Here is a 27,216-nt window from a genome sequence, read left to right on the forward strand (position 1 = left end):
AATCAAGTTATTCCTTTTGTTTTGTTAGTAGGGATATTAATATAAAACCATGGCACACAGCACTTTGTTTACATCCATACTGGATTTAGATTGACTGCAAGTTCTTTGTGAAACTTGAATGGGCAAATAATGACAAGCTTCCCATTCAAGATTACAGATGACTGTGCAAACTCAAATTAGCTCAGCTTTTATGTACTAACCACTTTTTTGGGGGGTGGGAGCCAAGCATATTGTTGGAATACAGCCCTAATGATTCAATTTCCACCCCAATGATACACAGAAATTGTTAATATTATTAGACAGTTAAATGGCTGTATTGATGCTTTAGCTCCGACACAGTCGTACATTTAAGATCAATTATTGAAGTGAGTGCACACTTCAGAAAAAACATAAATGTGGAACCATGAAGCAGGAACTTACCAAATTTGAATTGCTGACAGTATAACATATTGAAAATTCTATGATTAGATCACAGAAATATTCATATTTAGACTTGAATGATGTAATAAAAAAGAAACTGCAACTGTAACATATTGCAATTTCAAGATAATCTAAGGAAGAAACTTCTGATAAATCCATCTGACCATTTGTATTTAGTAAGTCCGAGCTTGTTTATGGATCTTGGGGTGTAAATGAAATGTTCTAGCAGGTGTTTTAGAACTAAGACATTGTTTTGTTTCATTAGAAGGTGAAAAATATGATTCTACAGGTCCAAAATGGCAGAGCTAGTAACCAACAGAATGCTGACAAACGCACAAAGCTAAAGACTGAAATTTAGCAGGTCAGAGCCAAATTCAGAAAGATCTATCACATAATACTAAAAATAAAGTTGCAAATTGAAGGAAGGCCAATTTTGATGGTTTTGGACAAGATGGCATTAGGGCAGCATGGTGGCTCAGTGGTCAACACTGCTACCTCACAGCACCAGGAATCTGGTTCGATTTCAGCCTCGGTTGACTGTCTGTTTGGAGTTTGCACATTCTCTCCGTGTCTGCGTGGACTTCCTCCAGGTGTTCCAGTTTCCTCCCCCAATCCAGGTCAGATGGGTTAATCATGCTAAATTGCCCATGGTGTTAGGTGCATTAGTCAGAGGGAGATAGTCTGAGTGGGTTGATCATCGGAGGGTTGATGTGGACTTGTTGGGTTGAAGGGTCTATTTCCACACTGTAGGGAATCTAATCTGCTGTAATCTAACTTTCACAAGTTGATTGGGTGCAGCTATTTCAGGCAAAGGGACAGCCGTAAGTGGGAGGCCTTCAAAAATGAGATAAAGAGAGTCCAAAGGCAGTATGTTCCTGTCAGTGTGAAGAGAAAGGTTGACAATGCAGCGAATGCTGGGTGACTATAGAGAAATTGAGGCTCTAGTCGAGAAAAAGGAGGCATATGTTTGGTACACCCAGCTGGAATCGAGTGAATCCCTAGAACAGCATAAGGACAGTAGGGGTTGGACCAAAGGGGTTGGTGATGTCTGTGCTGTACATCACTGTGACTTTATATTAAATTTCAATATATTCAGGGTTAATTGCATTTCTAAGCCTAAACTCTTACAAAAATATGTATTAACTGCTGGAATAACTGAAAGATTTTGAAGGAAGCTACAGTATCCTGAAGGTAGTTTACTATATGAACAGCACTTCAGATCAAATTTGGGATTAATTTTGATTCTTTAACAAATAAATAATGTATTTGTTGATGATCCAGTCAGTGTAACACTTCGTTTGGAGTTTTGAGACATACATGGAAAAGTTTAAATCATTGCTGAACACCTTCAACGATGCATTTATTGTTAAAATGAAACATGCCTCACATCCTTGGACATAAATAAAACATCATTTATAGGCATAGGTAATGCTGAAAAGATCAAAATAAGCAGTCCCACTTAAGCAATCATTCTTTGCTCGACAAGGGATACTAAGTGCCAGGTATGGCAGTGTTTTCCACCATCAATACCTGTCAACAGAATCAAGCATTCTCACATTAAAATCTGGAGGCAGTTTAATGCATCACCAAACTGCTCCAATGACAAGTCTGCCTTTTTCAATTTAAAATCGCACAACATCAGGTTATAGTCAAACAGTTTTATGTTATGTTAAATCTGTGACATAATTATGTTAACCTGGGGTTGAGTGATTTGTCCACCCCAGTCCAACACCGGCACCTCCTTATCATGTTTTTCAAATTATCCATTTGCATCCAAAGTCTGCCAGATTTGTGCCAATGAATACAACATTTGAGCTGTGAATACAGCAAAATTGAATTTGGCAAACAATGTTCAATTTATTTCATTTAGGATCTTTCTAAGGCAACACAGAAAGGAGACTTTCTTCCTTTAATTCTGACTGGACTAAAAATAACATTGTAAAAGTGAAGCAATTGGATGTAATTAACAATAACATTCATCCAAAACCTTTTTTATATGCCTTGTTCAGCATGAACAGAAAAATAAATAACGCTGAAGTGTTCAGTATTGTATCCCATAATTAATTAATTTGATATCACTGAAGTACCATTCGGTATTTTTGAAATCTGGGTGCATATTCAGGTAATAACAATACACAAGTGGATCTGTCCAGGCCTCACTACCAGGAAACACTGGTACCAAAAACTTCCCCACATAAATGAAAAAAGGTTCACTGTTTCACTATGCAGCAAAAATCCCTAATATCAATGCACTAGACTAACATTAACAACTCATTTCTTTTCACATCCCTGTTTAACACAAAATAAGAAATTCAATACTTTTATGGTCCGCTCACACTACCATGTTACATTAGGTGTGCAATATCCCACATAAAAAAAAATTCACAACCAAATTTCTAAAGAATATACTTATTTAACCAAAGATTATAATTTGATAGTTTTTTTTGTTCATTTACAAACACAACTTGGTAAGGGTTACGATGTGAAGATACTGCAATTTCTAAACACATTAGTAACCTCTAGCCATGTCACAAACTGAAATCAACAACCTGCTCTTTGAATTCTGTTAAACTCAATTTACCTTTTATAGTCAAGGGCTTTATAGTTCTATTTCGATTGAAAATAACTTACTTCACAGTACAGAAAAAGGCTTGGGTCATTATATGACATCACTACAATTGTCTTTTAAAAATAATTTTGCTATACTTAATTTAAACATGATAACATGTAAAGCACATTAATTCCTTCATTAAAATTCAAATGAGAAATATTTTAGTATGATTTAATGAAATGGATGATTTAATTGAAATAACATTTGATTTTATTAAGAAAGTGCAGTCAATGGATTGAATGGTTCCAGTGCCTAGACTGTTTAATGTCGCCAGGAGACAGAGCAGTAGTGTTTGACCCCAATACTGAAATAAAACAATGTATTACAACATTCTCATAGATTGCATATTCAGTTTAACCAGTAGCCCTTGTGGCTGTTGGCAAAGTGAGGGTCACCCTATAATTTAATAAAACCCTGAGCTAAAATGTAATTGATTCCATGGCATCAGATACAATGTTGTATGCATTTCAAATGTGTGAACAAACCAAGCCAGTAGCCTATCTAAAGGCATGTGAACACTGGAAAAACTAAATCACTTTGAGCAGCAAGTAAACAAAGACAGTCAAAAATAATGATCTATAAGCTTTGAAAATTGGAGAAAGGTGAGATTTGATACAGTCCAAATATCTAATTAAATAGTGTATTAGAATCAACACATCCTTAAAAACAAATCAACAAAGCCCAAGTCACAATGGAGAAGCAAATGTCTAAAGCAGATTAATAATATGGCAGAAACCTAAGTATGACCCGACTAGCTGAGTTGAGGGGGTTAAGAAGTTGGATGGTGGGGTAGAAGAAGTAAATATTACAACATGACATTACGGTCCTTTGTCTCACTGTACTCTGAAAGTTATCTACTATCCTTTATTCTTTCAAAATTCTATTTTTTCAAAGATTAATCTGCTTCTAAACTTAAAACTATTGAAACAGATTGTACTTTACCACTGTTGGTAGAAGTATGTCCAATGTTCTAATGACCTGCTGCAAAAAGATCTCCTATTGTTTGTTTGATCATCACTCATTTGCATCTGCTAGTTGGCAGTGAAGACAGTTTTGCCATATTTACAATTTTAGAAATCCGTAATTACTCTGAAAACCTTGATCAAACCTTCTCTGATCACCCCTGCCTCTTTTTATGAAGACAGCCCTGAATTCTGAGAAGTCTCTTTGCTTAAGTTAAAACTCTCATCACCAATTTAGCAATTTTCTTTTGTGTCCCTTCCATAGCCTTGGCATTCCTAGTCAATATCCTAACTGAGGCCTAATCATTAATTTACAGAGGTTTTGCACAGTTCATTTGCTTTTTGCTTTATGCAGCTTAGTTGTAAAACATGGGATCCAATATTCTTCTTTTGACATGTACATGAACCTTTCCTCTAACTTCTAAAGATTTCCAAATCCAAATCTCGATCTCTTTTTTACTCCAGTCAAAAAATGAACTGTATAGTGTAAACTTTTTACTTTCCCTCCAAAATGATTCACTTCACATTTCTGTACATTAGATTTTACTGTCTTCTGACTTTTCAGTGTATTATTCAAAGCTCCTGATTCTGCAGTGTTCCTCATTTATGTCATAAATTTTATATTTCAACAGATCAAATTACTGAAGAATACTAATGGATCAGTTATATGTTTATTAAAGCAATAGTTCAAACACTGATACTACAGAGCACACCCATTGTTTACATCCTTGTGGTTTGGAAAAAAAAATTATCGACCTCCCACCTTTTATTCAATTTATTATCAAGAATGTTACACTTCCTCTCCTACTACATCTGAACTTTGTAAAGAACCTGACAATAACAGGGAGAAAAAATGGACACGAAGAGGGAATTTGTCAACAGAAATTTTGGAATTGAGACATGAATTTGGGGCTCAAGGGAAGAGAAATATCTAACTCAGGTTTACAGGTGTAACAATGTGAAGGTTTTAGGGCTAACCTGATTGGAAGTTCAAGTTGGGATAGTTTGAACTGACATGAGTAGGTTCACTTTAAGAGTTAAAAGTTGTATGAATTGGGAAGAGAAAAATACATTTTTTGCTTCTCAGAAGAAAGTATAAGAGAAAAAGAAAGGGGGAAATTTGAATGCATGAAATAAGCAATAACAGCAATATTGAAATCACAGCCATTAAAAAGCAAATACAGAAACTGATCAGCAACGGCATGTGAAACTGCTGGATAATTCTGTGAATAGGACTGAAAAAGTTTAACTAGAAAGAATCATCAGGAAATTTACAATCTTACAATTCACATAGCCACGTAAAAGTTTTCACAGCCCTAGTAGATAAAATTAGATCTTCAAGGGGCTATGAGAATTACTGGACAGGGTGGGGGAATTAAAGTGTGCAAAAAAAATGGAAGTGTCAAATTTAAAATAATACTATCCATAGGGCGTGATATTAAGTCATTCAAAAACTATTCACATACACTGTTAAATCAGGCCCACACATTTCAAATCCAAGAACTAAAATAAATCTATCAGCTTCTCATTTAGAGAATCTCCATTTTGATCAGGTGATTGCCATCAGTTTTATCACATTTTGAATGTTTGGAACAGCTAAATTGGTTGATTGTTGAACCATGAAGACGTAAAGTCATAAATCAGGAAACGCATTATTATCATGATATTTTTTAAACTGCTGACTTGTGCCTATTTCAAATTGATTGCAGAATATTCTAGACAAACAAATTCAGAATCTGAAAACATTTCAAGTGATGCAAATGGCAGATTATTAGTGTTGACTCTCTTTGAAAACTGTCATTCACCATTATTGAAAGAGGCCAAGTAAGTGTAAGAACATCTTTTACTTAGACTACAAATTTGATTTGTAATTATAATTTGATACAAATTACAAATTTATTTTGAGGTGACACAAATGATGTGGGAAATTAAGTTATTTTAATTTCAAAACTGGTGTGTAAAGTCTCCTTACCAATTTTCAAACTTTTCTTTGCAATTAAAATGACCATAAACTATGATATATAAGTCAATCAAATGAGTATAGCTTGCAAACCAGAGTGTGATATAATTATATTAGCCAATTAGAGTACTGATTTTTTTATGACGCTGTGATTCAAGAACATAGATTTTGCAGCAGTTCTGATAAATACTAACTTTCAGAACCTTAAGGGTCAGTACTCCTGGAGACATTCAATTCCTACACATTAGAACCAGATTCAAGCACCGTTCGACAATAGAAACACGAGTTGATTAGATTTGATCCAGGTGATCAAGTGGTTCTGACAAATGATCATGTGGTTATTTTGTGTTTAAAAAAAGTAGATATAAACACTCGATACACTGAGAAGTTTAAACAGATGAACCATTGGTTTGAGTATGAGAGAAAGGGAAACATGGGCAAAAAGCAAAGTGTTGAGGCCAAGAGAATGCTAGGAAATGAGAACGTTGGAGGAAGGGAAAAATGGAGCGAGGACGATGATTCTGAGCACGTTCAGCATTCTTACCTCTGATTGGTGTACCACCTGGTGAGGTAATTTGAATGCAAATAAGATTAAAGAGAAGCATTAGTACAGGAGAGAAAGAAAACAAAAAAAAGAAAACCAAAAGAAACAGGAAAGAATTAGATTATTATATATAATATATATTTCTTTTTAAGCGATAGAAAAGGCTGATGCAAAGTAACAAATCAGAGCAATTTCTTAGGAAGGTTAGTAAAGCTGTCTTCAGCAGTGCAGCATCCATGTAAGTGCCTGGGCTTATCCAAGTTCTGGGTTAACAATCAGTCTTCAGCGAGTAAATCACACAGACAGCACAGTGTTGCCAATGTGATATTAGGGTAAAGGTCATTTCATCCTTTTTATTTAAACAACAACATTGCATCAAATTTTAAATTTCTTTCCTGGACAGCAAGTAGGGTGTGTTATTTGCTCATGGTTTATTATGTGAGTTTTGTTGTGCTGTGACACACAGCTACATATTAGGCATGGCAAGGGTATGGCTCTGTTAGTAGAAGAATGGCATGCACCACTGCTTTTACGCATATTGCAGTCTGAACACCAAGCACTTACCAAAGGATTCTGAGAAGTTCAACTGAGAGACAGAAAACAGAATTAAATACGACACACCATGCCATGTGAGACTTTTTAAAACTATTGACAGGTAAGGAGTTAACATAAGAGCTTGGCAAATATTGTTGCAAAGGGAGCTATGTTGCCAAAGCTTTTCATCTTGCACGTACCAGGACAAACACGAAGACACAAACAAACACAACTTCCCCATGTGGTGCATATAGGTCCGGTCAATATTTGTACTGTATGTTCTTTATCCTTCATGGCATTTGTTATATTAAGCTGAAGTCTAATAAAGTCTGATGGTTTTGATAATATAATCATAATACCCCGCATTCATTTCATCTATAAAGATCCATGAGGATAGGTTGTTATGAGTTGTAAATTAGAAAATATTTGTAGAGTCTGACAAAATGTTAAAATTTCTAAAAATTGTGAAAAAGATGAATTAGGTGCCACAGCAATAAAATAAGAGATTAAAATACACATGCAAACCACATAATAAAGGATTCACAGCTTACAGCAATTCCTACTGATGAGGAGACATTTCTTTTCAGAAAGTCATTAATAGTTGGAATTCTCTTTCAAGGAAAATAGTAGAAGGCTGGGTGATCTTATCAAGGCTGAGTTAGATTTTTTGATGATCAACAGAGCCAAGGATTTTGGGAGACAGGCAGGAAAATGGAATTAAGGGGCAGAATTTTCCTTTTCTGAAAAAAGTCAGTGTGAGTGCTTTCTTCTCAGGCCATTATATATTCATTAATGGGTAAAACACTAAATTTTATGGGTTATTTTAGATTTCAACATTCAAGAGCCATATTTTAAAAATAATCTGGCAGCATTTCACAATCCAGGAACATTACTTAAACTTTGTTCATCACCTCACCTACCTCTGCAGATCTCAGTAACAAGGCAGCAACACAGTTTAGTGATGCCTCCCAGGAGATTCTCCTGCAGGCTGTTCAGAAAAAAAAGTACCTTTTTCCCTATGAGTAGCAACTACAGACCATCCAGAATAACAAAAGTAGCCTGGAAGTGTGTGATTGATGAGGTCAGCACGCATGGATGGGCCAAGAGAACCTGGCTCCAATGAAACATGGGAACGAATGACCTATTGCACTGTGTGTGTACCACTGTCTACTGAATGCTTCATTTTCCTATGAGTATGACTAAGCATTATAAAGTTGCCACTGCAGAGTACTGCCACACAGGAGATTGAGTGTCAGGCATCTCCATCAGATGCTTCATGTGCAATTAATGCCTGTTACTTCATTACAGCTACCAGTGCTGCCAGTATTGGCATCACAGTATTATTGCCTCTCATTCATCCACCAAGGTTTACACTTAAAATGCAAAAGGAACTCAGCAACTCACAAACTATCAGATCACTAACCTCACATGTAGGAGAGAGTTCACATTTGATCGCTTTTCATCAAAGGATTGCATGGGACAACAGCAACTTCAAAAAGTTGCCTTTAATTCCACCCTTTTTTTGACTCTATACTTGCTTGCCTCCCCAGTCCAAAGATGCCAGCATCAGCCAGTGTGGCTGCCTCACTTGGTCAGAATGTTGGTTCAGTCAGACTTCACCCCTAACACTGTAAGCATTTAACAACAATAACAACAATCTAAACAGTTTATGACTAAGACTTCTCTCATAAGCTGATCAGCATAGAGAGGTTTCATCCCTTGTACTGTAAGCATTTGCTAAAGAACTGCCTTGAGTTATACCTGAAACGTTGACTTCTCCACCTCCTGATGCAGTCTGGTTTTCTGTGTTCTTTCAGCCTCCTGCTTTTCTACCTTGTTTATGAAGGAGCCAAGTAAATGAAGCTTGTGCTTACTGAAGCTTTCAGAAAGATTACCTCACCAGGTACATGACATATACATTTGTGAACAAAGATGGAGACTCTCAGGTTAAACCATCACCAAACATCTCTTTCTAAAGAGAAAGTAGGACTATGGTGACTTTACCTTTTACCATTATGAATGCAAAATGGGTTCCCTAAGATGACCTACCTTAAAGGTACTTAGAACTTAACAGCAAAATTTTAATTGTGTCACAAAACTGATTTTTTGCCTCCTGCCCAATTAATATCCCTTCTCCATTTTCAGTTAGCTCTGGGCAGGTCCAGTAAATTTGATACATGGCCACAATGGGTCAGCCATGATCGTATTGGAGTGAAGAGCAACCTCAAGAGGCTGAATGGCCTACTTGTACTCTTAATGCCAAAGTTCAAAGAATCACAACAAGTTCTACTACAGGGACAAAAGGTACTGCTTGGTAGGCAAGTTGACTGTGAATGGCTGAGGTATTGCTAGGGAGAAAACAATCTTTTCTTCAGTAGTAAACATTATTGTGACCGTTTGAAATTTGTCGATCTTACATTTGTCCTGATGAGTGCACGATGAAAAGTTGTGGCAACATCTTTCTTTTCAGTCATAACAAAATTCTGTACTATCAAGCAAAGGTTGGTGAATGTTTATCTATTGCTTGAAAAAAAATGTTGTGACTCAGGATACACCTGTGAGAATCAAGTTGGCACACAGAATAACCAAGAGATTCTTTTGTTAAAACATGTGGTATATGAATTAACAAAATATCATAAAAGCTTGTGCCAAGGAATAATGAAATGGCCCAAATTTCTGCAGGCCAGTTAGCTGAAAAGAGATTTTAATAGAATTAAGTGAAGTAAACAGATCAACATCTTACTTGTAGTAATTAAAATTCAGATCACAATTCATCAATCGCTAACTTACCCTCCCCAATTTGCAAAACGTTTTAAAATACATTATCATCTGCACATAGAACGACTCCCTGTAAAATAAAATCCATTGTCTCGTTTTGAAGATCATTCTATCATTGGACAGATTAAGCATTATTTTAAAAACTCAGTACTTTCTATGCCTTATACTGGTAACTTCTTTTAAGAGAATACAATGTCCCATTATATTCATTCCCTTCTCTGTCTGAAGCAACAATCAGGAGTAAGGGGGAAATTAGGCAGATTTCCACAGCCTGACTGCTACACAATGTAGACACAGAATAAATTAAGAATTGGTTGGAGACAAGCAATGTTACCATAGTTAACAACTTACCAATGTTCACTGTCTAGATTCCCACATGAAGAATGGCCAATTAATTGAATACTTAAGAAAAGCCCATGCTACCAGAATTTAACATAAAATATATTCTCAAATTACACAGGTCATCAACAAAAATGCAGCACCCAGTGAATGGATTTATTTGAAGATCCAATAATGGGTACATCCACCAACTTGAGAAATAGCACTTCATCTGAGTCAAGCCTTTTTTTTTCCTTTTAACCAGACGTAGCTACAATAATCAAAACCAACCTTGATAAAGCCAAAAATCATATTTTAAACCATCTATTATATTTTAGATGTTTGTATATTTATTTCAGTCCCTGTTATGCTGTTTTGGTTTTATAATTTGTTGAAATTACCCAATAGTTTAATGGATAATTGCATGGCATGGTATGTCACAAAGCCACAAAGAAATTCAAAGTGATGCCAGGTTCTAGTCCCAGTCCATATTGTTTTACTTGCACTCACCTGAGGTTTCATTTCAAGTGCTAAAACTGGGTTTAGCATCTCTGAGTTAGAAAACAGAGAAGCTAAGTCATAGTTCTCTTTTTAGTGAGAGAACTGGGATCATAATGAGTTTTCATGTTTATTTTCCTGCTGTTGATCATATTAATAGCTACTGATAAAAATCATCAATATTAAGAAAGAGGATTTGGGTTCTTGGTTTATGGTTTGCTCAGTTTTGGACAACTCATTTAAAAGTTAAATTTGTACCTACCCTCCAATGAACCCTGCTGAATTCAGCCCATATAAAATCAGGATCAAGTATAGCTGTGAGTTCTCAAGCACAAAACAACTGACAAATACAGTCTCTCACACTTCAATGTGAGCTCGCACAATATTTGTCAGCTATTCAAGTATTGCTAGGTAGCAATTTGCAAGTCCACCTCTACATCAGTTGGTATTGTTATTGTCAGTCTTGCTCCTTTTCTGTTCACGAGGACAGCCAGTGAAATAAAAATATAGAACTGAAAAACTTCTAATCAACATCTTGGAAGGACAGGGAAAGAAAAATCAAAAATTAAATTTATATGCAGCTTCCCCTATATGTCTCCCAATCTGACTTTGTGTCTTGCTCTCTTGTATCCACCTTTCTTTGTTCAGTTTCTCTCCTTTTATTTTTGTTTGCTTACTTTTTCAGTTATTATTCCTCTATTCCTTTCTCATTCTACTGCCATATTCTATTGAACCATAAATATACAAAAAAATGTATGTGCTTCAACCAGCTACAGGAGCTGTACTATTTGTTCTTAATGACCTTGGTGACTTTGCTAGGTTTGAAAGGAAACAATTTAATTAAGTTCATAAGATATTACAATGATATAATATAATACAATATTTGTATTAGTCCATATTTGTGATTTTTAGGTGAATCACAAATGTGGACTAATACAAATATTGTTATTTGTATACATGGTTAAAAGTGGCTGAAAACAATAAAAGGTTTAAAGATTAGTAGCTGCAGACAAAAAGGCACGAATTTTTAAATAAGAATTCATGTAATTATAACATGAGTGAAATACAAATGCTTCAAGACCTCTTCAAGTGGGTAGAATTATTAGAGTTCAAGTGTATAGAAACATTATCTTTCCTTTAGTTTACCCTCTATTACCTTCTATGACCAATGCATTTGTATTAAATCACCAAGTGACCTCAGCATTTCAGCAGACAACATAATTAATGTAGGTAATATAGGAAGAACTTCATACTAACAACGTCCTTACTGAATTACACCTGATTCAAAACAAGATACAGTAATAGTGCTTCTCAAATTATTTTCCAAAACGACTGCATCTTAACCCACCTCCACTTTCTCAAGAGTAAGAAGGGATCAGAACAAGGACTGGCCGTGTGAGTCATGCCCACCCCCATTAACAAATGTTTTGAAAAATATTGAAAATGAACATTCTCCCAGACATCTGGAAAATTAAAACAACAATAGAACAACACAGCATACAGTATATTATTATTACGTTTTCACAATATAGATCAACATTCAGTAATACATCACATAAATATGAACATTTGTGTTTTAAAGCAGTCTATAAAATACTTTATAATTGCATATCCTCAGGTAGGCATCAACCATCCCTTTGCAGTACATTATGACATAATCTTATGGAAGTCCCTCTAATCTTCACCCTTATACAATTACATACACACCTCTCTTTTGAATCCACCTCACCTATACTCCCTCAGCAGCTCCTCTTGCCCAACACAGCTTCACTCATTCATTCCCTCCTCCGTCATGTGTACACTCATTGCATCCCACCCCATTTAGTCACTCACATATTCTCCTTTCCAACTCAAATCCCCATTTATGGTCTTCCACCACCCATTACACAATCTTTCCCTCCCTCCCCAGCTATGATCACACACTCATCCCCTCTTTGTTTTGCGTCCTCTTCCTGACCTGGACTTCTCATCCTTCTCCAAACTTGATTCCTCATGTTTGCTGCTGCCCCTGCTGTCAGTGGGTGCCTGCAGCCAGTGCATATGCAACGACAGGGAAGGATAATATGTCTCCTTGGTGAATAGAAGCTCAGCTACCTGCAGGGTTCAGACCCCACAGTGGGCTGTGGAAGTGCCACCTCTTCTATCACTAGGCAGTCAGGTAATAGTGAAATCCTGAACAAGCCAAGTCAGGGATGCAACAAAGTGACAATAGATGCAGAGGGTGGAATGTGGTTGAGATCACAACCAGTTGGACACTTCCCTCCTGAGAACACAGACAGAGCCTGGAGCCTAGTTAGATTTGACTGGGGCCAAGTCAATGCATTGATCAGATTTGACAAGAAGATCCACCCATCTTGCACTAGCATCAACAATAGGGGTTGAGCAACCAAGAATGAAGGAGCACTGCAGGCAGCACATGGAAGCAATAACTACTGGGGGCAGAGCATTGCATCTGAGTCACAAAGTTAGTTAAAGGCAGGTGAGAAATGGCAATGGATTAAAGAGAGAGTGGTTAAGTGATAGTGCCGCAGACCAAGCGTAGATTGGGAACAATAATATAAAAAGATGGAATTCCATGATTCAGAAGTCAAAATTTCACAAAAGGCTAAATGTCCTCATCCCAGTTCATACATTTCCCAGTGTTGAAAAGTGTGCGTATGGATGTTTGAGACAGAAGGTTATCATGGGCAAGATTTAAAAAGATCACAATACTAGAAATAGCAAAACTATGCAGTATATTCATCCACATCTTGGTCACAAACCTTGTATTCTTAAATATTGCAATGTTGATAGGAAATCTGCATAATTATAAGTAACTTAATGTTAATTATTAGACTAACAAAACATTATTTAATGTTTGCATGCTTATCAGGTAATTCCAGGCATTTTAGATAGCTGTCATCTCTGGCACAGAGTAATTGCAACTATATTAGGTCCAAAAGACAATTCAATTATTCTCACAAAAAACCAATGCTTTTCAAAAGTTTAAGATATTGCATCTCAGTATCTCATTACTAATGCCTATGTTTGTTCTGATAAAAACAGACTGTGCAGATTCAGCAATTATGCTTTAAAATTCAAACGTTCTATCCTGTTTGCAACATTTTAATTTGTGTTTCAAAACTAAATGGCTGCACCAACTGACAGTAGCCAGCCACTGTATTCAGAGGGCATAAAATTAAACAAATAAATGTCTAAACTACATCTGTTTATGCCACCTTTTATGCCACTGCTGAATTTTGAGACTTTTCTTCACGGAAATCAATTTCTTTGGAGTTAGGACTCCTATATGAAATATGAAGATGAAATCTTTAAGGCAAGAGAGAAAAACTGCATCATGGTAGAGTCCCATCAGCTGCAAATAATTGGGACATATCTATTAAAGTGGCGGAGGAATTTTCTTATGGTGCAGCGGTAGTATCCCTACTTCTGACCAGAAAGCCCAGGTTCAATCCCATTTGCTCCAGACATGTGTTAATAACAACTCTGAACAGGGTGATTAAAAAAAAAGTTTTAAAAAATTACTAGTAGTGGGGAAATGTCACCACGTGAACAAAAAATATTGGCTAACTGCATCATTCAATCACAGTTCAAATATAAGCTTCCATTAATATCAAATATGCAGGAGTGCAAGGAAGGAAGCAATAAACTCAGAAGTGGGGAGGAAGGGAAGTACAATGACCAATTGGAAGCAAAGCTGCAGGTTAACATCTGTAGGGGTGGATTCAATTGCATTGAAAATATTTTGGAAATGAAAAGGAGGGGTTATTAAAGTCTCCACCACACAAAATAGGACAGAGTGTTTGGAAAGGTTTGGGAATCAAACTTCAAACACACTGGAGAAACGAATAACAATGAGAAGAGGGATCAACACAGGACTGAAGGTATTGTATCAGAATGCACACAAAATACAAAATAAGATAAATGAGATTGTGGCGCAGATCAAGATTGGCAGGAATGATATGGTGGACATCACAGAGATGTGCTGCAATGGCATCAGGACTGAGAGCTAAATATCCAAGGATATATATCCTATTGAAAAGGCAGGCAGGTGGACTGAGAGGGTGCAGTTGCCTTGTCAGTAAAAAAATGAAATTAAATCAATAGCAATAAACAAAGTAGGGAAATATGATGTAGAATTTGTGTGGGTAGAGTTGAGGAACTGCAAAAGTATGAAAACCATAATGGGAGTTATCTGCAGGCCTCCAAAGTATTGTCAGGATGTGGGCATAAGATACACTAACAGCATGTAAGAGGAGCAAGGTTACAATGATCGTGGGGGATTTCAATATGCAGGTGGACTGGGAAAAGTAATTTGGTAGAGGATCTCAAGAAAAGGAATTTGTGGAATATCTACAAGATGGTTTTTTGGAGCAGCTTGAGGTGGAGCCCAGTAGGGAACAGTCAATTCTGGATTTAGTGTTGTGCACTAAGGCACACTTGATAAGGGAGCTTAGTGTGAAGGAACCCTTTGGAGACAGTGACCATAATGTAACTGAATTTACTCTGCAGTTTGAAAGGGAGAAGTTGGAATCAAATGTAACGATATTTCAGTTGAATAAAGGCAACTACTGAGACATGAGAGAGGAGCTGGGTAGAAACGACTGAGAGAGAAGCCTAGTAGGGAAGACAGTGGAACAGCAATGGCAGGAGTTTCTGGGAGTAATTTGAGAGATGCAGCAAACTTTAATCCCAAGGAAGAAGAAGTATACTAAAGGGAGAATGAGGCAACCACGGCTGACCAGGGAAGTCAGAGACAGCATAAAAGCAAAAGAGAAAGCATATAATGTGGTAAAGGGAAGTGGGAAGCCTACAAAGACCAACAGAGGACAACGAAGAAAGAAATAAGGAAGGAGAAGATTAAATATAAGGGTAAGCTAGCCAGTAATATTAGGAAAGATTGCAGAAGTTTCTTTAGATATATAAAGGTCAAAAGAAAGGTAAAAGTGGACATTGGGCTGTGAGAAAACAATGCTGAAGAAGTAGTAATGGGGAACAAAGAAATTGCTCAGGAACTGAATAAGCACTTTGCGTCAGTCTTCACAGTGGAACACGAGCAATATTCCAAAAATTCAAGAGATTCAGAGGGCAGAGATAAGTACAGTGGCCATCACCAAGGAGAAGGTGCTAGAAAATCTGTAATGTCTGAAAATGGATAAATCACCAACAATCTAGAGTTCTGAAGGAGATAGATGAAGAAAATGGAGGCTTCAGTAGTATCTTTTAGGTATCACTGGAGTTGGGAAGGGTCCCAGAGGACAGGAAAATGTAACCTCTCTGTTTAAGAAGGGAGCAAAACAAATGAGGAAATTATAGGCCGATTAGCATGACTTCAATCGTTGGTAAGCTTTTGGAGTCCATTATAAAGGATGATATTTCTGAATACTTGGAAGTGCATTGTAAAATAGGGCAAAGTCAGCATGTTTCATCAAGGGGAGTCATGCCTGACAAATTTGCTAGAATTCTTTGAAGAGTTAACGAGCAGCTTAGACCAAGGAGAGCCGATGGATGTTATCTATTTGGACTTCCAGAAGGCCTGTGTTAAAGTGTGCAGAGGAGGCTACTGAGTAAGACTGGAGCATATGATGTTAGAGGCCAGATATTAGCATGGATAGAAGATTGGCTGTCTAGCAGAAGGCAGAGAGTGGGAATAAAAGGGTCTTTCTCAGGACGGCAACTGGTGACAAGTGGTACTCCACCAGGGCCAGTGTTAGGACCACAACTTTTCACTTTATACATTATTGACCTTGTTGAAGGAACTGAGGGCATTCTGATTAAGTTTGTAGATGATACAAAGATAGGTGGAGGGCAAGTAGTATGGAGGAGGCAGGGAGGCTGCAGATAGATTTAGACAGGTTAGAAGAGTGGGCAAAGAAGTGCAGATAAAGTTCAACGTGGGAAAGAGTGGATCAATTTAGTAAGAAGAATAGATGCATGGAATGTTTTCTAAATGGGGAGAAAATTCAGAAATCCGAAGTGCAAAGGGACTTGGGAGTCCTAGTCCAGGTTTCTCTTATGGCAAATTTGCAGACTGAGTCAGTATTTAGAAAGGCAAATACAATGTTGTCATTCATCTTGCGAGAACTAGAATATAAAAACTGGAATGCACTTCTCAGGCTTTTTAAGGCTCCAGTCAGATCACATTTAGAGTATTTGAGCAATTTTGGGCCCCTTACCTCAGGAACGATATATTGGCCCTGGAGCAAATCCAGAGGAGGTTCACAAGGATGATCCCAGAAATGAAAGTCTTAACACATGACAAATATTTGAGGACTCTGGAACTATACTTGATGGAGTTCAGAAGGATTAGGGGAGATCTGACTGAAACTTACAGAATACTGAATAGCCTGGACAGAGTGGACATTAGAAGATGTTTCTATTGGCATCATGGTAACTGACACACCAATACACTTAAACAGCAGCCAGTGAACTTGAAAGACCCTATACAGACAACAAGCAAAATGAACATCATTTACAAAATACCTTGCAAGGACTGTAAAAAGGACTACATTGGACAAACAGGCAGAAAACTAGCCACCAGGATACATGAATGTCAACTAGCCACAAAAAGAAATGACCCACTATCACAAGTCTCCTTACATGTAGACAGAGATGGACATCAGTTTGACTGGGACAACACATCCATCCTAGGCGAAGCCAGACAGAGGCACGCACAAGAATTCCTAAGAGCGTGGTATTCCAACCAGAACTCTATCAACAAATACATCAATTTGGACCCCGTCTATCATCCTCTGAGAAAAAGAACTGGAAATTATATCACCAAATACTCAAAGAAACCTAAACACATAAATAGAAAGCAGGACATAACACCAGAGCTTCACCAGAGGCTCATTGATGATGTTACCTAGTATGGTGACGAAATGACTGAAACCGAACTTTGCACCTCAGCGAGCAAATTCACATCCAAATTTCTAAGGGTTTTGCGAGTACAAAACATGAGGTGCTGTAATCCATCAGCATCAGCAGAATGTATTTCTTCATGATCAGTAACCTAATGGCCAAGTACATCCCTCACTCTGCCATCACAACATTGATTCAATGTAGAATGCAACTGAGTATACCTGAAGGCAGAGACATATTCAAAAATTGACCTAGTGATGCTAGTGATGACTGACTACATACGTGCTAAATATGCTAAACTACATACACGCTAAAGTAACTTGCTATGGACAATGCTAAGTGTTCCAGGGTGGAGATATCAAATCTCTACAGTCCTGCCTAACCCAACGTGAAGTGTACTAAAAAACTGAACTATGCATGGCAGGACCTCATGAATAGCCCTATTCTTAATTTATCAGAGTCGAAGACAAAAGATGGAGATGACACATTCTACTAATATAGAGGTGAACTTCTTGAATAGCTAAGCTGAAAGTGGTGGTGGAGTAAGAAGGGTTTAACATATAATTCATGAGAAATAAAGAATATTCAATCCAAGAGAGGTGTAGCCTTAGGAGGCTAGGCTTATGATGTCTGTGTTGAAGGGGGAATTTGTAATCAATGGACAATTCGGGCCAAAGAAGGTTTGTAGTGGAGGTCACAAACAAAAGCAGAAATTGCAGAAAAGCTCAGCAGATCTCACAGGATTTGTGAAGAGAAATCTGAGTTAGCATTTCGGGTCCAGTAACCCTTCCTCAGGACTGTCCACTGGGCCCGAAACATTAACTGATTTCTTTTCACAGATGCTGCCAAACCTGCTGAGCTTTTCCAGCAATTTTGTTTCTGATTTACAGTATCTGCAGTTATTTCAATTTTTGTAGTGGAGATCTCCTGGGGTCAGTATCGAGACTGTTGCTTTTCCTGATACATATTAATGATATCAATCTTGGTGTGCAGTGAAAGATTGCAAAGTTTGCAGATGATACGAAACTTGAAGAATTGTGAACAGTAAGGAGGACAGTGTGGAGTTTCACAAGGTCATTGACAAGTTAGTGGAGTGGGCAGACAGGTGTAAAATGAGAGGTTTAATGCAGAAACCTCTCATCTGATGTATTTTGGCAGGCAGAACATTGAAAGAAAACAGAAAGTGGGGGTACAATGCCTAAACGGGTGCAGGAATAGAGGAACCTGGATGTATATGTCCACAGATCATTGAAGGTGGCAGGACGGGTGGAGAAAACAGTTAATAAAGCATAGAGTACAAGAGCAAGGAGGTGATGATGAACTTATAAAAGATATTTGTTTGACCTCAGACAAGTACAGTGTACACCTGTAGGCACCATATTATAAGAAAGATGTTAAAGTATTGGAATGGGTGCAGAGGTGAGTTACAAGAATAGTTCTAGGAATGAGAAACTTCAGTTATGGGGATAGACTGAACAAGTTGGGACTGATCTTGGAGAGAAGACAGCTAAGAGGTCATCTGATTGAGATTTTCAAAATCATAAGCGGGTCAGATAGAGTAGATAGGGAGAAGCTGTTTCCACGTGTAAAAGGAACAAGAATGAGAAACACATGGATTAATAGTGATGTACAAAAGAAGCAAGACTGATGTGAGAAAAAACTTTTTCATACAGTGAGTATTTAGGATATGGAATGCCATACCTGGAAATGTAGTGGAGGCAAGTTCAACTGAGGTATTCAAGAGGGCATTGTCTGATTATTTGGATAGAAATAGTGTGCAAAGTTTTGGGTAAAGGTCAAGAGATTGGGCACTAGCTATTGATGCTCATTTGAACAGCTGGTGCTGACATAATAGGCCAAATGGCCTCTTTCTATGCCATGATAATTCTGTGATTCTGAATTGGCAATTTGAAGGAAGTAAGCGAATAGCCTGAACAATATGAACACTACGCAAATTTTTCAGATGTTCAAATTAAGAAATAAATCTTCCAATGTTAGATAATTATGCAGCTAAAGCTAAGAAAGATAACAATTGCACTTACATTGTCTGGTGTAGTTTATATTCTACCAAGTATTGGGAAGGATAAAGAGGAACAGATTTGAATGGGGATTACAGAAATATGCAAGGGTAAAGTGTAGTTATAATAGGTGATATTAATGATCTAAATATAAACTAGACAATAACAGAATGAAGTGTAGAGAGGAGTAAGAGTTCCTAGAGTAATGTTCAGGAACAATTTTCCAGTCAAAGCGAAATGAGGACTTGCTGGACCTGGTCCTTGGGACTGTCGTGGGCAAATAGGTCGAGTGTCAAAGGGGAATATCTAGTGGACAGTGATCGATATAACATATTTACTCTGACAATGGGAAAGAACAAACAACAATCAACAGTTAACTAAGGTAAAGCCAACTTAATTGGGTTGAGAATGGATTTGGACTGAATGCATTCTAATCAAAGGCTGGTAGAAAACAACAGTTGAATAGTGGGCTGCCTTAAAAGAGATAGTTTGGGTGCAGTCAAACTATATTCCCTCAAAAGGTCATAATTTTTCAGTATTCTTAAAATGGAGGGTAATGCCAGATGACATGAGAATTGGAAATCATACAAAATTCTTCCAAAAAGAGGATAAAGGTGAGCCTATTAACTACATGCCAGTCAATTTAGTTTCAGTTGTGGGGAACCTTCCTTGAAACAATAATTATTTGGATAGAAATAGTGTGCAAGGTTTTGGGTAAAGGTCAAGAGATTAGGCACTAGCTATTGATGCTCATTTGAACAGCTGGTGCTGACATAATAGGCCAAATGGCCTCTTTCTATACCATGATAATTCTGTGATTCTGAATTGGCAATTTGAAGAGTCAATCTTGCAGGAAGTAAGCGGATAGCCTGAACAATATGAACACTAAGCAAATTTTTCAAATTTTAAATTAAGAATAATTTAAATTAAAGTCAGCATGGATTTCTTAAGGGAAATTTGAGCTGAACTAACTTGCTGGAGTTTTTTTTGAAAGGTTAATAGAAAGGGTTGATCAGGGTCAGACCATCACGTAATATAAAGTCAGAAGTCCACAACACTACGTTATAAGAAAAGAGATTAATTTGAAATCACAAGCTTTCGGAACACTGCTTCACCTGACAAAGGAGCAGCGCTTCGAAAGCTTGTGACTTCAAATAAACCTGTTGAATTATAACCTGCTGTCGTGTGACTTCTGACTTTGTCCACCCCAGTCCAACAACGGCACCTCCACATAATGATCATGTAATATGGTCTTGATAGACTCTAAAAAGGAATTTGATCCAATGCCACATAACAGACTTGAGGAACGTTACAGCTCATGAAATAAAAGGGAAGTATCAACACTGATACAATGTTCTTAAGTCATATGAAAGAGTAATTGGTTCAACTGGACCAGTATTCATGAGAGTTTACAAGAATGAGAGAGGTTGTGTAAAATTTTAAGAGGGCTTTATAGTCTAGGTGCAGGTAGGATAACCTCTCAGGTTGAGGAGTCTAGAAACAGGATCATAGTGTTAGGATATGAGGCAGGCCATTGAAGTCAGAGATGAGGAAAACAATTTTCACTGAAAGGGTTGTGAACCTGTAGAATTTTCTACCGCAGAAGCTGTGGAGGCCAAGTCTCTGAATAAAGTGAAGAAGGAAATAAGTAAAATTTTAGATTTTAAGGGTACCAAGTGGCATGGGGGAAAAAATGGGATAAAGGATGAACATTTTTGATGATGGAAAGGCTCGAAGAGCTGAATGGCTTATTCCTGCTCCTAATTTCTTTGTTTCTATGTTTACAAAGTAAGCTGAGAAACAGGAGACAGAAAATTGTTGTTAGTGAATACTTTGTGGGCTGGAGGAAAGACTGTAGAGATGTACCCCGCAAGTCGATGTTGGGATCCTTGCCTTTCCTGATGTATATACAGAACTTGGTAGATAGAACACACAATTTCAAAGTTGCCAGACAATATGAAACTTGAATGCATTATAAACTGTGAGCAGGCTGGTACAGAAATTGAAAATGACATAAATAAGAGCATATCACTTGCCCTTCACTCCTCCTTAGAACATCTTGACACCAAGAATAGCTATGTAACAATCCTACTCATTGACTACAGTTCAGTCTTCAACACTATTACTCTCTTGAGACTAATTACTAAACTTAGTGGTCTCGGACTAATCCCACTCTCTGCAACTGGATCCTCAGTTTCCTGACCCATAGGCCACAATCAGTGAAGACTGGGGACAATATTCCATCCTCACTAACACTCAACACTGGAGCCCCCCAGGGGTGCGTATTCAGCCCCCTACTTTACTCACTGTATACCCATGACTACATTGCTAAATACCAGACTATTGCCACTTACAGGTTCGCTGACGACACTACCATAGTCAATTGAATCTCAGATGGCGGCAAAATAGATTACAAATGTGAGGTGGAAGACCTGGAAAAATGGTGCACTGAGAACAACATAGCTCTCAATGCTGGCAAAACCAAGGCACTTATTATTGATTTTTGGTGGGATGTTACTCATGTCCCCTTAACATTAACAGCACAGAGTGGAATGAGTAGAGAGTGTCAAGCTCCTGGGAGTGGTCATCAACAACAAACTTTCTTGGACTCTTCATGTGGACGCACTGGTTACAAAGGCCCAACAACATCTCTTCTTCCTCAGGCTGCTGAGAAAATTTGGTATGACAGCGAATACCCTTGCCAACTTTTATAGGTACACGATCTACAGCATTCTGTCTGGATGTATCACTATCTGGTATGGCAACTGTACCATTCAAGACTGACATTTACAGAAAGTGGTGAACTCGACCCAGATAATCACAAGGCCAACCTCCCCTCTATAGAATCCATCTACCAAGCTCATTGTCAAAGAAAGGCTGCCAAAGATCCATCCCACCCTGACAATGCTTTTCTTCAACCTCTACCATTGGGGAGAAGGTACAGCAGCCTGAACACACGCACCAGCCAGGTTCAAAACAGTTTCTACCCTACTGTTATTAGAATACTGAATGGACTCACAAACTCTTAGCATTAGCCTGTACCTGTATTTTGTTTTTTGCTGCTGTTTATCTATTATTTACTTGTCTACCCTACTTAACTCTGTGATCTGCCTGTGTTGCTTGCAAGACAAAGCTTTTCACTGTGCCTCAGTACACATGACATATCGATGGAATGGGCAGATAGGTGTCAAATGAAGTTAAATGCAGAGAAGGGTGAAGTGATTCATTTTCTTCAGAAGAACATGCAACGGCATTATAAAATAAAGGGTAGAACTGTGAAGGAAACATTGGAACAGATGGACCTGGTAATAATCATTTAGCAGGAGCAAATTATTGCAGAATCTGAACTCGGAAAACAAAACATTCCAGAGATGACAGTGGGTAAGACAGCAACCATGGACAGAAAGCAAGCTAATGTTTCGAGTCTAGATGAATTATTTAGCAGGGTCCAGCAGGGATGCCTGAGATCAAATGGAACTAGGTAACAGATAACAAGCTTTCTTGGACTCTTCATGTGGACGCACTGGTTACAAAGGCCCAAAGGGATTAAGGGATAATCAGATGAAGACTAGGTATCTACACGATAGGGAACATGGGTTATTGCGGCACTGTGATAGTGTTCATGACCTATCATAGAGGGGTCTTCATCACATTTCCGAAAAGGTTGATTAAAAAATACATATATAGCAAACAGTGAAGGTGATTGGAGTTTTGTGATGTACAATTTGAAATAAAACTCTGACTAGAAAAGTGTATGCTCAGATTCTATCCAGTCAGTCTTTTAATCTCTGGTGTTTAACATTGGCTGTAAATGTAAAGCTGACAGGTAGACTGAGAGGGTACTTAATAAAGAAAATAGTATCATAAGGTTTACTGATAGGAGCACAGAGTACAAAAGCTGGAAGTTACACTGAACATAGATAAGGTGCCACTTCAGCCTCAGCTGGAATGTTGCATCCACTTCTTTGGGGTGCATTTCAGGAAGGATGTGAAGGAATTGGAAGGAAATCAGAAAAGATTTGTAAGATTGGCTCAAAGGATTGGATACCGCATTTATGATTTATTCAGATATGTTGCATGGAGGAATTTAAGACTATTTTCCTTAGAGAGTAGATTACTGAGAAGACATCTGATAAAGCCTTTCAAAATCATGAGGAGTCTATCAATGTTGATAAAGAAAAACTCATGACAGGATTGTTCCCACTCATGACAGGATTGAGAACAAGAGGACACAGATGTAAAGCACCTGGCACAAGTACCAAAAGCAATTCAAGGTGTTGAATTGTGGGGGAGTTCAGCAATGATAATGCTGTTGACCATCAAATGAAGATTAGTAGATTCCCTTTTGGTGTAATGGTCATTGTCTAGCACTTGTGTGGTGTGAACGTCACTTGCTACTTATCAAGACAAGGCCTAATGTCCAGATCTTGCTGTATATGGACGGAGACTGCTTCAGTATCTGAGGAGTCATGAATGATACTGCACACTTGTGCAATCACCAGTGAACATTCCTGTCTTTGACCTTCTGCTAGAATGAAGGTAATTGATGAAGGAACTGAAAACAGTTGCATCTCCTGGAAAAGGCACTTCTTTTGAACTCCCAGTCTAATTTCTTCGTGTTTCTGTCACATTGATACTTTCTAGTTTTCCTCTTCCCCACAAATTAAAATAATTGTCATTCAATAGAAGTATTACAACAGGAATAGCATTGCATTTCCAGTCACCATTTGTAAAAGCACAGAATGATCTTTCTCGAAGATTGTGAGGTCTTTCAGAGTTGAGGTTTGAACAGCATAGCTTGGCAATAGGAAACAAGTCAGCACTTTGCAATAAATGTAGTTGTTAAATGCTTGGGTCGGGCAATGTTTCATGTTGATTGATAAGCAAGCCTGGCTCATGAATGGACTCTATCATTAGAATTAAGGCACATTCCATTCTCGATATACTTAGTCTAAAATTCTGAATGTTAAGCTGCATGGTTTTAGTTGATTCATAATATTTACACTCATATATAGCTGGTTCATGAGAAGGGTGATCTCCCAAAGAATTGGCTCTGCCAATATGAACTTAAACACTCCTCATTTTGGAAGAAATATGAAAATACTCCTACAGGAAGGGAACATATCCTCCAAATTAGGCACACATCTCTGAATGTCTTCCACAGAAAAGTCAAAAACAGTGATGAATTTCTTCTTGTATCAACTGCACTTCCACAAAGTATGTAATAAGTATATACACTCATCACTCTTTAGGTTTCCTACCATTCTTTATGATGAAGCTGTTTTGGGGAAATATGATAAGGCAACAAGTTATTGGATTAGCAAGTCTTAATTCTCAGTGTCAAAATTCAATTAAGTCAGTACTGATTACCACCATGCATCAGCAACAGAGCAGCCAAATAAGACTCAACCATACTTCTCCATCGCTTTGAGAAATTTCATAGGAAATGTTTCAGCCCTGGTCACTTCAAATAGAAAAAGAACGAAATGATGGTGTCACTGGATGGACCTTAATAGGCTACCTGGTAAACCAGCCAAGTGCGTGGACTGTAAAAATGGCCAAAGCTAATTACTTAAAAAATCAACAGCCATTTGCACAGCAATATTAAACGCAACAAATAAATAATGCTCAACATCAGATATTTAGCTTTGCACCAAAACACCAACCTTAACACAAGCAAACTGATCAATAAATAGCTGTTAGGAAACATCTTACCTGATCTGAGTTGTTTAATTCGCCCATTGCTGTTGCTGGTGTCCACTGGCAAGAAGTCCTTAAACCATGTGATTTCAGGATCTGGGTTTCCACTGGCAGCACAGAGCATTGTAGCTGTGCGAGTCCGTTCGACCACTTTCAGCTGTGGGCCCATGTCAATGGTGGGGAATCCATGAGGCAGCTGTTCTTCTGTTAAAACACAAGGGGTAAACAGCATCATGGTTAACATTTAAAAATTTTTGTCATGTTACATTTGCACTATTCTATACATTTTGGATAGAAATATTGTCACCACTTGAGCTCCAATGTCTCCTCCTTTTCTCTCACTTTTGTTTTTCCCCTTACAAATAATTAGCCCCAACCTCCAATAGCTATTCTGACAAATCAGTACTCCACCGGCTTCCTCCTTGTTGCCCTTCTGGCACCTGAGGCTTGAAAGCACATTGGATAAACTGGCAACTATACAAAATGCTTTTCTGAGACAAATCTGAAAAATGCATCAATGGTCCCATCCTTGACCTCAATAAAATAGCTACTCCCATCCAAATTTGACCACTGATGTCAAAGGGACACAGATTAGAGTGCAACTAAGACAAAACAGGTATCCATTATGAGATATGCCTTGTCATTTTAAACCCCATTAGGCCTCAGTCTCCTCGACTTAAAACTCCTGCTACTCCAAGATTATTCTGGATAGCAAGGATAGCATCAGGCTTCTTTTCCCGGAAACAAATCATCTTTATATAACACTTCCACTGGAATATGTGAAGAGAGCATAGATTTCTGTGTCACTGAAAAATTATCTTTTCTTCTGCTGTCTCATGCTTTTGTGCTCCAAAACCAAGTTTGACCTGAATTATTGAATCATAGAATTCCCACAGTGTGGAAGCAGACCATGTTGACCATTGAGTCTACACCAAGCCTCTACAGAGCATCCCACCCAGATCCATTTCCTTCTTCTATCCCTGCAACAATGCATTTCCCATGGCAAAGACACCTAGCCTGCACATCCCCGGGCAATTTACCATGTCCAATCCACCTAACCGGCACTTCTTCACCTAAGCTCCCAATTGACTGAATCCTAAATTCACAGTTATCTCTGGTTTCTCTCCTGTTTCCCACATGCCCCCACTAAGCTGTCCTGATTCATGAGACCCACGTACCATCTCTGACACTAATGATCACCTTATTCCCCTTGCTTAACTCCATCTTAGTTGACAAATGGCTCCCTCTCCTTAGGTACTATTTAAAGCCTTTTCATAATCACTCTTCTCATCACAACAGTCAGTACCTTTCCCCTCAAAATCCAGGTGCCTGTGAAAGGAACTGTCCTAACTTTTGTTGTCACATTTCCAACTTCCTTGCCCTCTCCATCGATATGAAGGATTGGTCAGCAAACAACTCTGTGCCTGTATACTCCATAACCTCATATATGAATCTTTTCAATCACTCAGTTATTCCTTTGTGTATTCTAAAATCCAATCTTGGGTGAACACTTTTCATCAGGTACAACAACTTGTGAAAAAGTTGATGTCTACCTATTTCTTGTGCAATGACCACTCTACTAGTTTACCCTGGAAGGCAAAGTTGTCTCAAGCATTTGAACATTCAATCTGAGTTGAAGAGGTATCCTGTATTGAAATCTGTGAAAATATTGAATGAAGTTCTCTTATTCCCAGCCCAAATTAATCAAGAAAACATTTTAACTGCTGAACTATCAATTGAAGCATTTTCCTGTTAAAATACAACTAAGTTATTAAGCTTCTATTTGCCTATATATAGTAATGATTCAATCAGTAAATATTTGATTGTATTGAAAGTATAATAATCATATTTCTTCATGATAGCTACAGTGGTTTGCTAAATGGCAGATTTTATATTTTTGGAGATAAAGACGATAAAGCTGATAAAGCTCAAAACTTGTAACTTAGACAAGCTGTAGAATCTCTCTGTTTAAGCTTAGGAGGTAATGCGGAGGTGAAATTGCAAACATTCAC

At 37.8% G+C, this 27,216-nt stretch overlaps 1 protein-coding gene across 8 annotated transcripts in view; it reads right to left on the reverse strand.

The window, feature by feature from the left end:
* Nucleotides 1–27,216, reverse strand: part of ptprfa (protein tyrosine phosphatase receptor type Fa) — a 462,130-nt gene that overhangs the window by 191,405 nt on the left and 243,509 nt on the right. For all 8 annotated transcript variants that reach the window (XM_060830552.1, XM_060830548.1, XM_060830551.1 and 5 more), the window contains exon 5: nt 25,220–25,408. In XM_060830552.1, coding sequence (XP_060686535.1) covers nt 25,220–25,408 — 189 coding nt within the window. The remainder of the gene's footprint in view (nt 1–25,219; nt 25,409–27,216) is intronic.

This window comes from Hemiscyllium ocellatum, chromosome 9 (genome assembly GCF_020745735.1).
Source record: "Hemiscyllium ocellatum isolate sHemOce1 chromosome 9, sHemOce1.pat.X.cur, whole genome shotgun sequence".
Lineage (NCBI taxonomy): Eukaryota > Metazoa > Chordata > Chondrichthyes > Orectolobiformes > Hemiscylliidae > Hemiscyllium > Hemiscyllium ocellatum.